Below are 12,608 nucleotides of genomic sequence, written 5' to 3'. Positions count from 1 at the left end.
ATGCGCTGCAATTACGGTCAGACTGACTTTCCAATATCATTACTGGCCGTTCTGCGTCTAACAACGGGATTCATTGTCAGTCCTGCTCAGAATAATGAGTTCTTGAGTTTTCCTGAGCTCAGAGGTTTGCTTGTGCAACATCCATCAACAAGTTCAAAGGAGGGGCCGGGGTAAGCAGATTGGAAAGAATAACGATACGAACACCGAGCCGGAGGACGGGGATCCTGAAACTGACTGGAGCCCCGACGGGACGGGTCCGCTTGTCTGAGGCGGGGAGAGTGTTTAGCATGCGGTCATCCTGTTTGTTCCCCGGCGCTGATTGGAAACAGACAGCTGTGGATTGATGATCAAATACATCTTTACAATGTTTTACAGGAATCATAGTTTGGCCTTTTCTGCACACAAACCCGGGTAAAATATGAAGAAAGGCTGTCAAACAAGAGCAGGCAGGACTCCACAGAAGTCATGGAGTTCAGATCTGAGTAGGTTTGGTGGCACAATGTGAACGTAAAGTCAGATTTCTCTCCAAACGTCTAATTAAAACCCAGAGAGCAAATGAGAGAAATCTGCCTCATCCTGAAGCTGCAAGAATTCAGCTGCAAAACTTTTGCAATGTTTTGATGTTTGTGGAAAAAACTATAAAGCACCAGGCTCCCAACGTGAGGACATGACATCCTGTTGTGTTAGTGGAGGCAATTATTATGAATAAAAAAACTAGAAAAACTGCTAAAACTTGCATTTATCTGATGCCATTAGTAATGTTTAGGCCAATTCAATAAGGTGTGGAAGGTCCAAAGTTCCTCATGTGGCTCGAAAGCTGCAGGTGGAAGACCCGTGTGTTAGGTCAGTAAAATGTCAGTAATAATGATTAAGAAACCAAAATAGGCAGATCATTTCTAAAAATAAAGATTTAGAAGGATTCAACAAGTTCAATGAAAAAAATTATTAGTTTGAAACTGGAAAATGGAGGAGATTTCCTGTTTGACGTAGTTTATAGAGAATCCAGAGAATTCCCCTGATGCAGTGGATCTGAGCAGAACCTCCAGGCTGCACGGCGTTAAAAACAGACACAGTTTTGTTGTGAAAGTCGCTGCATGAGTCAGGAAGGTTTCAGTTCATCATATCAAAACAAGATGCGGTTCTTCCTCCGCCTCCTGCTGGCCCAGCCTCAGCTCAAGAAGTGGAAACAGATTGTTAAACAGTAAAACAACAGGATCTGTGATTTTAATCATGTTATTGATTATTAATGCAGTTTGTTGTCAGCCAACTCTTATACAGAAAGTATCCATGAAGGTTTAGAGTTTTGTTAACTCTTTCTATGACTGAGTGAAAATCAGGCACAGCCAGCAACTGGCAGGATCCACCGCACTATGAGATGAATATAAAAATGTTTATGTGGCACAAATAGAAACAGGGAAGAGAAGGTAAAGTACTCTCTGAACAAAATGATGCGATTTTTATCATTTTGTTCTCCATTTCCTATCAACAAGAGTCGATTTCAGCACTTTGGATGTGAGAAGCTTCAGAAAGCTTTTGGCTCCGATATTTCTTCACCGGGTCATGCAGGCTGGGTCCATGATGTGTGTAGCTGTTACTGGACTCTCCTAGAAACAAAACACACATTTTGTTGACAAAATTGCAGCAAGTTGCCTCAAAGTTTTAATAAATCATTGTACACAAGATATATGTTGAAACAAGCTAATGTGATTGGCTTCTGATTAGCTAGAGCAGGGGTGTCAAACTCCAGTCCTCAAGGGCCGGAGTCCTGCAGGTTTTAGATGAGCCACAGGTACAAAACACTGGAATGAAACGGCTTCATTACGTCCTCCTTGTGTGGATCAGTTCTCCAGACCCTCAATGACCTAATTATTCTGTTCAGGTGGTGCAGCAGAGGCTCATCTAAATGTTGCAGGACAGCGGCCCTCCAGGGGCTAGAGCTAACACTATCAGCTAGCGCTAACACCATTAGCTAGAGCTAACACTATCAGCTAGCGCTAACACCATTAGCAGTAGCAAACGGGAAAACAAATTAAAAGATAATGAATGGATGCTTAAAATGAGAGTCTTTGTAACAAACCATTCTAATATATTTGAGAAAATGTTTTGATCCTGATGCTAACTGTAAGCACAGTTAGCATAATCAGCGTTATGCAACGTTCGCTCTCCTTTCAGGTCAGCATTTTCAAACTGCAGCAGCAGAAAAACCAACAAGACTCTCTCCTCTTCCTCTGTTTGGTCCTCATCTTCTCTCCTCTTTATTTCTCAATTTCCTTCTATTTCAAAGCATTCTAGTTCAAACTGGAAAGGCTGAAGGTTGCTAACTGAGCAATAAATACTGTTCTGGCTTTATACAGCTAGCTTCATAGCACCTAGCGCCATCTACCCAGGATACATTGCAGTAGGAATGACACGGCAATGTCTGTGTGTTTTATTTAAATTAATAAAAACTAACACCAGTTTAGTTTAGTTTATCTGTTGATAATGTGAATCAACAGATTCACATTATCTGTTGAATGTGTCTCAGATAAAGTTTTAAACTAACAGTGAATCCCTTTGTAGTCGTGGCAGTTTTCCTGTGATCAAATGATGAAATCTGAACTGTTAGATGTGTTACCAAACTTTTTTATTGCGGCTTCACATCTTCTTGCACCACCCCAGCAAAAGGAAGATACATGGTATAATTTACTCGGCTCTTAATCAGCGCAGCTGTTTTGCATTAATCATGTTGCATATGCGCACTGTCAGACTGAGAAAACCATTCCCAACCACGTCCTTCAGCAGGAGATAAATTCAGTTTGATTCTCGGTCAGAACCATCTGGTCTCTGCAACCTACAGCCTTTTTCCCTCTTATGCCTTCAAATTCTTTCTAAAGTCATGAAGGTCAAGTCAAACTCAGTCAGTTTGCCATGTGGCCATGCTCTTCTGCTCTGTGCCCAAAGAGGCTGCAGCGCAGGAGGAAATGAGGGGATGAAGAGAAATAAAGGCTTCTGAAAACAGCAACTTTCTGCAGAATCTGGAGGAGCCAGGAAAAAAGGGTATAAGTAAAATAAAACATCTCAGATATATGAAGTGAGAAAGGCAGAAGACTGTTTTAGACATGAAGGAAGATTTATAGAATTCAAATTAAGACAACTTGGTTTTGCAGATATTTTAAAATAAATCTTTTTGCTCAAATACTGTTTGTTTTGTATTTCATTTCAAAGTTTCAAACACAATAGCAGTAGATTTTACTTGTTATTCTTCTCTTTAAACTTCTAACTTTATTTAATTCACAAACATAGACGAGCCACCACCAGGCTGCTCATCTGAAGTTTCCTGCTTTGTACCTCTGGTTGCTCACTTCAGTTGCATTTAAGGTTTAAACGAGAAAATGAAAACATTTTGAATTTAGTTGAATCTGCAAATTTTAAGTTGATTTCAATCTAAAAACATGAGCATTTGTATTTGTTCAGTGGCCCTTTTCTTCCCTGTCTACTGCGAGGCTTTAACTTACGGTGACGGTGTTGAGAGGAAAGGCAGGTTATTATTTTACCATTTCGTTGTCCAGGCAGGGCTTTTCACTCTCCTCATACAGCCTAGAGTTTTGATTAATGCGCCATTTAAAACCACTTAGCTCACAAACTCAGAATAAAATGCGACTGCACTTTGAATCTTTAGTAAAACATTAAAGTTATAGTTATACAATAAACACCTAATTGTCACCTGGAGATGTTGGATGCAGTGTTTGTGTGAGGTCTGTTCATTACTACTATTACTTCAAATCATGTCCATGTGTATAAACATTCCATCTCCAAGCATTATTTTGTGATGTGGCCCTAAAGCGGTGAGGTCAAGCTGAAGGTAATTTATTGCACAAACAGTCTCAGAATTACTGCGGCCATTACGTCGCAGAGCTGCGGCTGCTGCTGCAGCTGCTGCAGCGCGAAGGAAAGGCAGCGGAGATTCAGTCAGAGGAGATCGATCAGATCAGGCCACAGGGCAACCAGTAACAAAGTTTATCTTATTTGTTAGTTTGATTTTGAACTAGGAAAGGAGAATATATTATTCCTTTTCATTTTCCAATCATTAAGTCTCCCCACATCTCAGTTTTTTCATTTCTGGAAGGTAGAAATGTCTTGTAACCCAAATTTGACATATTTTTGATTATTTTGCAAATTATTCCACTCATACAGATACAGAGCTTTTCAAAAGTAATCACACCCCTTAGACGAGGGTTATTGTGTATTTTCCTGGCACATTGTGACATTTTATAGCACAATGTAACTAAAGCTGTTTCCATCAACATTTTTTATTTTGAAGTATCTGATAAGGAAAGATTGATGGAAACAGTAAAATTTGTAAAACCTTGTGAGAGATGTAAAGATTCCTCAGACATGCATGACCGAATCAAAGCAGCACTGCAGGTAGTTTTTTGATGAGGGAAGAACATTATAACATGATGTAAAGCTTTAAAAAGTCGGTTTACATCATTCTGACCCTTTTCTCATATTCTGTTACAATCACAATCTGTAGAGTATGTTTATCTTTTTTTCTGATGATCTAAACAAAGTGTTCATCATTGTGACATGGAGAGGAAACAATGTTTGGTTTTAGGACTTTTTTACCAAGAAAAATCTGAAAAGTGTGGCATGTATTTATATTTACTGAGTCCTTCGTGACCCATGCTTAGCTGCAGCTACAGCTGCTGCTGTATGTTTAGAGTTAAAGGTTTTAGTTTTCTGCTACCTGAGCTGTAGCTCTCTGCAGCTCCTCCAGAGTTACCAGGGATCTCTGTGCTGCTTCTCTGGTTATCGCTGTCCTTCCTGTCAGTCCAGGTGGACGTCCGTGTCCCGGTAGATCTGCTTGTCTCCTCTGATGCTTGTTCTCTGACACCAGAACCAGAACAGCTGCATTTATTCAGAGATTGAATTTACCTCAGCTGATTAAAGAGACATCTCAAGGCAACTGGTTAATAATTACATAGAAAACACAGATTTCAAGGAACAAAATGATTTTTCTTCTATGAAAGGCAGAAATGCTGATAAACTCAGCAGCAGACCCGGAGCTTCTCTGCTGAATGAGGCATTTTTTCCACATCTCTAACCAAAATGGTGATCAGATGTTGCCCCTCCCTTGGCCTACATACTTCTTGGTCTTGACATGATTGCACCCGAGGCACTTTTCCTGTACTTATATCTCCATGACTCATCCGTCACACTGATTATGACTTTGCCCATTGGCACCAGCAGAAATAAACATCTCGAGCCACTTCAAAGCGCCGGCTGCTCCCTCTGACATCGATGGCCGCAGACCAGACGCAGGGACAGGCTGTTCGGCCGATCTGACAATGGGGCGCTCGTATCGCTGAGGCTCTGCTGTGACGACTCAATGCTCCACTATGGCTAAAGAGCATATCATGTAACACTTTGAATCATCTGCAGGATCAGATGTTTGTAACAGAAGCTAAGATGACTGTGAGGAAATTCAGCGTTTGTGTTTTTTGGAGTTTTACTCCCTGCATGTCGTCACTCGATGAACCACAAATCATTCCCTGCTAAAATATTCAGTATGAACAGACAGGCTGCATTATTCATCAGCACTGATGTGGTGAAATGTGAATTTCTAATCTCATTAGGTCTCCAGTCTAAACACATCAGCTTTAGACAGTATGTCAGCTCTTTCTCAGGAAGCTCCATTATGTGCTGTTAGCTGATCGGATCGATTCATTTTCAGAATCCAGTCTTCTTCGGCAGAACTCAGTCAGCATCCAACATACTGAGTTAGTAATTAGGAAATCTTCCAAACGCTCAGATTTTTCTACTCATCTCTTAAAGGGACCCAGCAGAATTTCTGTCAGTTTTAGTTTTTGACTTTTGTTTCCAGTGTTGGATAAACATCCACTAATCCGCTAATTTGTTGTTTAGTGCTTTTGTGTTTTTGAAGCACACTTAGATTCCCCTAAATTACTGTTTCAGGATAAATTCTAATCTGCTAATTTACTCAGTAGTTTCTTAATCTTTCAGTTGAATAAAGTTTGACATCTGTGATGAAGTTTTTTTTGTCGACTATTAGAGATGAACATTTATGCAAAATTCGTGTTTTGCACATTGCTGTACAATTTAGGTCTCAACTGCTTCTAAAAACAACCAAAGCACTTTAAAGAAAACTCTGCCGTGTTTTTGGCAGTAAGTTTATGTTTTTTGGTGTCTGGAAAATGGACTGTTTCAAAAAGCTCCTGATTAAGTCACATTCAATAAGCACCATAACGTAACCTAGCAACCCAAGCTGAGCTCCAGCACATTTGATCAGCTGGTTTTACCGCTGTACAATGGCTGCTGGAAAAGGTCAATGTTTTGTTGTTGACTTGCCATCCAGAAACCACTTGCTGCATTGTTGTTAGTTGTGCAGGAGGTTCCACTTCTGCTTTTCAAAGATGTATGTTTATATAATTGCGTATCTGTTTGCAGCCATTTTCATGTGCAAATGTAAACGATGAGTTGGATTTAAAGTGACAGAGGCCCTAAAACAACTCACTCTATTGTTTTAGGCAGACTGAAATCTTATCATCTAAGAATGGTTTTGTGCAGAAAATGTCATGAACATGTTTTGTATAGTCCATAGGCTTGTCCTAACCTGTTCAAGGAAGCATAGTAGAAAACTTCAAGTAGTTAGTAGCTGCTGTACACCAGCTAAATATCTCAATGATAGCTGATCGGATCCTAAAATGGTCATTTGTGTTTGCTTCAGTACCCTGCAGCTCTGATGAACCTCGGAGCGATCCTCCACCTCAACGGGAAACTGCAAGAAGCCGAAGCCAATTACCTCCGGGCTCTTCAGCTGAAACCAGACGACACCATCACCCAGTCGAATCTGCGTAAGCTTTGGAACATCATGGAGAAGCAGGGCCTGAGGACCACGAGTCCCTGAGATCTCCCGTCCCGCCCACACGCCATCTGCACTCCAGACCCGGGGAGACGGGCGGCCTACGCGCCCTCGTTCTGTTTTCTCATCCAGGAGAGAAGGAAGAGACCGAGGGAGGACGTTTGGATAGACATTGTGCCGCTCAGCCTCCCCCCACTAATCACCTCTGAGCTCTGCAAACACCTCAGGCCTGCAGCTTTGCTCAGGATTGCTTACAGTCAGGAAGACCCTGCGTGGTATCTGGATTCCTTTCTGCAGATTTACTGCTTTCGTTTTTTATTCAAGAATATTTCAAGTTAAAGTGAAGCCACAGGTTCATCGCTGCCGCAGAATGAGGTATGAAGAACACAGAGGGGAGCACTGAAGGACTTTCTGTCAAATTTTAGTTTCACTTTGTGTTTTTTCTTGAAAATGAAAGAAAGAAGGTACATATGAAGACATGGACACAATTTAACTTCTTAAAATTTAATTTATAGTCTCTGCTTTTAAACCTTCTCATTTGGTCACTTTAATCTGAAATTGCACCACATATTGATTCCTAAAGTTGCAACTGACCTGATATTCAGAGAAAAACATAAAAAGGGAATGCAGAGCAACTATTTCAGCACAATAAGAGTCTCTAACTAAGGCCTGCAAAGGGCTGCAGTTAATCTAACTAATCTGTTTTAGCAAGCTTTGAAATCGTCTTCATTACCAGTGGTATTTTTATTCTTCACTTCTAAATATTAAACGACCATCACCATTAAAAGCTGAAAGCTTCAGATTGCAGATGGAAAGCCTTCCCAAAAGGAAATGCTAAGCTAACGCTAAGCTAGTGTCCAACTTTTATCCTTACATGGATCAACACAGTCACAGCTCGATGAAAGGGAAATGTTTAAATGCCTTTATGCTTAGGTAAAGTTATGTCATTTGAATAAATATTAATATATAGCTGCCATGTTTTAGTACACAGAACATCACAGCAAACTGTAGCTCCATAACTGAGTGAGTTTGGCTTGTTACTATACAGTAAAGGGTTTTTCGGTATCCTTACAGCTGTTCTCATCTGTATATATTTGTTTTCATATATTTGGTTGTTTTTGTCAGTTTTTAGTAAAAGAAATAGCACCTTCATAAAGGTTTGTACAGTATTTGTTATTATTTGTTGGCCCCAGTCCTATTCATACAGTTATTGCTCTGTTACCTGTGATTAGTGATATCCAGAACCAGAACCAGTGGTGGGTACTCTTGTTAGTAGCAGAGCTCATTTTTTGTTGAGCGTTTTAACATTTTTGCTAACTTTGAAAACTCTTAGCACACTCAGCTTCCCTTAAATTAATATTTTCAGATACATTCTGAAGCGCTAATTTAGTTGCCTGTTTTGGAAACTTTCACTTAAATAAAGTTCATCATCTGAGTTGAAGTTTTTGTTATCGACTGTCAAGAATTCTTCAAGTAGTCAGACATTTCTCTTCTTGCTCTTATTTTGAAGTTTGTGAAGACTGTTCCACTTCCTGTCCTCACAATTGTTTTTCTCAAAACATCGAAAAATAAAATACATTGATTTCAGAGCAGTAATTAATATACATTTACCTTGAATAATGTGCATATATCCAGTGTTTTTGTATCCACTTATGTTCTTCACTCACGATGCAGTGCAGCAAATGACGTTCATTCTTTACCCAGAATGCATTGCTGTAGTTCTACAGTAAACAGTTTAAAATGTCCAGTGTTTTCTGACTGAAGCCCTACCTTTAGGCAAAATTAGCAACAGAGTTAGCAAATTCAACAACTATAAAACTGAAACCATGAGTGAAAAATAAAAATTCCTTTTGTGAAGAGCAAACCATACTGTTAGGCATGTAATGACAAACTTCACCCTGTTGAGGGCGATGTACTATGTTGTAACACATGTTGTGTCATTGACACGTGTTGGGTACCAACATGGTTGAATTTAGCGCTTAAGCATTAGCTTCTGCTCAATGCTTTGTCGGTGTAGCAAGTTACCAGAACTAATATTTATTATCAGTGCTTTGCGGTCAGTTCAGCTAACATTTTTAGTTTTTTAGTTAGCGGTACCCACCACTGTCCAGAACTAAACCCAGGTACCAGATCGGACTCCAGATAGAGGCGTTGTTAAATGATCGGGATCAAGACCTCAGATACTTCCTGTTGAGTCTCTTCATCCAGCTGGACCATCGGTGGGGCGTGGGGCGGCGTTTTGTGCTGTCAGCTTTTAAATATCCCGATCTATTCCCATGTTTATTACAAGACTAATATAGCACATTTCTTTTTGATCTAGCAGGTCTGGGTTTCCCCCAACGAGTCCCTCTTTATGAAGGTGATTAGAGTTTACTGGGGACAGCAGCTTCCAGTCAGTCTGTTTAAAATAGACAGACTGGAAGCTGAATATTGTTCTCATTTGTCCCCACAAAGCAGCCGAATCACTTAAATATTCTAAGAAAATTTCTGAGTTTATAAAGCACAAAAACAACTGGAACAAGATTGAAATATGTTACAAAGTGAATTAAGAAATCTTTATCGAACTGAGAATAAACATGCTCGTGGTGTTTTTATTTTACTGCACTTTAAAGCTACTATTGAGGCTCATACAGTGCTCTGAAAAAGTATTTCCTTCAAAGATTTCTGTACTTTTTTTTAGATTTATCGTCACTTAAATGTTTCAGAATTAAACAGACAACCTTTCTTTCCGTCAAAGATAACTGGACAAACATAAATAAAGTACAACTAAAATGATGATTTCACTCTGGTCTGCCATTTTGTAATTTGCAGATAGCGGAGATTTGATTAGCTTGTTACGCAAAAACTTTTTTCTGCCAAATTGATTAAAAGATGTCAACAACACATGACTTATCCATCCAGCCTTTCACGTTGGAGTCAGGAAATGTTGCCACATTATGAATGAACACGTGTTGTAAACAAGGCACAGTTAGAGTTAGCCAGTGTTGGCACCAAGAATGTCACTGAATGCGTTTGGATCATGGGTTCCCCAAGACAAAATCTGCAAAAACAAAGGAAACCCATGACCTTGTTTAGTAGTTCTGCAGCAAATACTTTATAAACAGAATATAACGATATCTATGCAGCATCAGGAGAGACTAAATCCAACTTTCCTGCACAACAAAATGTATTTATGGGCTAAAAACAGCTTTTGCATATCTCCAATTTAATATACTGTGCTATGATAAACATTCTGTTCATACTCAAAAACCCTCCAATATGGCTGAAATGACAATTTTTCAGTGATTCGAAATTTCTCCGCCGGAGTCATTTCCACATAACCTTTAAATGCCTTCATTAATTGAAATAATCATTTATACACTCTGTTTTCTGCATGTATTCAGGTTATCTGTGCTGATTTTAAAATTAGTTTGATATTCTGAAACAGCAAACATGAAAGAACCTGTAAGAGAAACTTTTTATAGCACTGTATGCAGCGTTGATTCTAATGAAGGGTCCAACTGGGACGATTCTGATCCCAACTGTTAACAGAGCCATCAGAACCAACAGTTGGGATTCTGATCCCAACTGTTATCAGAACCAACAGTTGGGATTCTGATCCCAACTGTTAACAGAACCAGCTGGAACTGTGTTGTTTTTTTCACATGTAAAATGAAGGAAGATCATTTGATGGAGCTTCTGCGTGTTTCTGGTCGTTACTGAAGAAAATTCACAAACACGGCTAATGTAGCTATTTACACAACACCTGCTTCAGGAGGCTGAGACTTTGATATGTGGAGTTATATGAAGCAGTCATATTGTCGTCTGCACGGTGCTTTCTTTACTGTGATGGTGGTAAGGAAACGTTAAGAGTTCACGTTGATTTCTCATTACTAATTCCTGGTGTAAATATTTAAAGTGTTGAGGAAACAAGATTTTTAATGTCTGTAAGAAGGTGTGAAAAGAAAAAGTGTTTCACTCTGTGTCTCTGCTCAGGGATCTCAAGCAGTGGGCTATTGCAGAAACTTGTTCACAGAGAATTTACTAAATTAAAATTTATTTTTGAAATGTGTTGTATTTGTATAAATTATCAGGATTTGTAGCCCTGTTCTCCTTTTTTGTAAAATAAAAACTGAACAATGTGCAAGAAGAAGTCTTTTCATCCTGTTTTTTCATAATACATTTGATAGTTCTGCTCTCTGGTTTGGATGAGCGTCATAAAACCAGAGGCCTTCATTGTGGGATTAGCATGAAGACGAGCACAAGCATCTCTGTCTTACTTTTATTTAATTACAGGTTGGTATTGTTCACCAGGCACATATGTATGATTACCATAAAGTTTTTATTATATGTTTTTGAGAGTGAAATAGTAGTTCTACTGTGTTAGCATTTCAGAGCTAACATGCTAGTTTCCTCGCTAGCTCAGCGGCTAACTGCTAATCTGATTGTGGCTACAGAGGCATAAATCATGTATTTCAGTTAGAAATGTATAAATTCAATGAGCAAAAATCTGCTCATTATGTTAAAAGTTATGCTTTTCATGCAAAATAATAGTTCAGGATTTTTAGGCCATATCACTATTGTATTCAAACATGTAAAATAGAAACACAAAATAGGGAAGCGGCGTATTATTTTTATTGAGTGCACATTAACAAGACATGTTTTATGTACTAATAAGTCCAGTTTACTGTATGTGCGTGTTGGGGGTCCCTTGATAAGATCGCTTATCAAAACAAAAACTATCTGCCAGGTTTTTAGTCCGCAGCTTCAGTGATGTAGTTTTTTATTCCTGTGGGATATCAGAGTTCATGTGGCGCTCTGCTGTGGAGCAGCGTTTACGGGCCATTATAAAATTTGCTAAAATGTGTCATAAAATGATCTCAGCTGCATCTCTGCCGCGCTTTGATCTTTCAACAACAAAGCCGACATGTAAATAATCCCATATGGAAACGGGGCAGCGCAGTGTGAACACATGGCGGCTCAGACCCCGCTGATCAGCACCGGGCCGTCCCTGTGAACAAAACAGTCTGCCGTGATTCTGCTCCCCTGATCCAAGCTCTCCACGGGGCCCGGCTTTCCTTATTGGACCGGACGCCGCTCACTCCGTCTCTTTCGCTTTGACTCTTCTTCTTATCACAACAAGAAACTGAGTCTGTGGAGAAACAAGAACACATTTCATCTTTCATGTTGTAGGAAGCAATTGAAAGATTAATTTAAGAGCCAGGTGCAAATCTATGAATTATGTGATTAAAACGTAAAATTCTAGAGCACCGGTGTCCAAGCGTTTTGTCACAGGGCCCAAAATCATCAAGGATAAAGTACTCAAGTTCATGGGCCAAAAGAAATTTCAGAAACCACAATAAACAGTATTTTTTATTATGGAGATAAATTAGGCTTAAACATGGTCAGTACTATAAAACCTGACTGGCACTCAGAATCCAAAAAGCTTTTTTTAAAAGGAAGAAAAGGAGTCGTTGAAGTTTCTCTAACTTTTTTTGCAACTGCATCAACAAACAGAACTGCAGATTTCACATATTAATCTGTAACTACGGGACACATTGGAAGGGATTCGGACAAACATAACCTTCCTTCTTGATCTGTTGTTGATCAGCAGATTGAAATTTCTCTTTGTTGTGTTGTCTGGTTTTATTATAAAATCCCTTTAAACACATGGCCTTTTCATTAGCATCATGACCAGTTCCATGTTTCAGGTTATTTTTGTTCATTCAGTAAAGTAAACCAGCATGTGTTGAATGCTGTTTCATAT

The 12,608-nt window shown here is 39.3% G+C and overlaps 1 protein-coding gene across 1 annotated transcript in view; it reads left to right on the top strand.

The window, feature by feature from the left end:
- Positions 1-10,994, top strand: part of tmtc2b (transmembrane O-mannosyltransferase targeting cadherins 2b) — a 97,014-nt gene extending 86,020 nt beyond the window's left edge. The window contains exon 12 of the mRNA XM_032580483.1: positions 6,728-10,994. Within this exon, the coding sequence (XP_032436374.1) occupies positions 6,728-6,907 (180 nt within the window). The 3' untranslated portion in view covers positions 6,908-10,994. The remainder of the gene's footprint in view (positions 1-6,727) is intronic.
- The last annotated feature ends 1,614 nt before the right edge of the window (positions 10,995-12,608 follow it).

The sequence above is a fragment of the Xiphophorus hellerii genome, chromosome 2 (assembly GCF_003331165.1).
Source record: "Xiphophorus hellerii strain 12219 chromosome 2, Xiphophorus_hellerii-4.1, whole genome shotgun sequence".
NCBI classification, from domain to species: Eukaryota; Metazoa; Chordata; class Actinopteri; order Cyprinodontiformes; family Poeciliidae; genus Xiphophorus; species Xiphophorus hellerii.
Note: the sequence above shows the minus strand (reverse complement) of the source record. Positions and strands in the feature narration are given on the sequence as shown.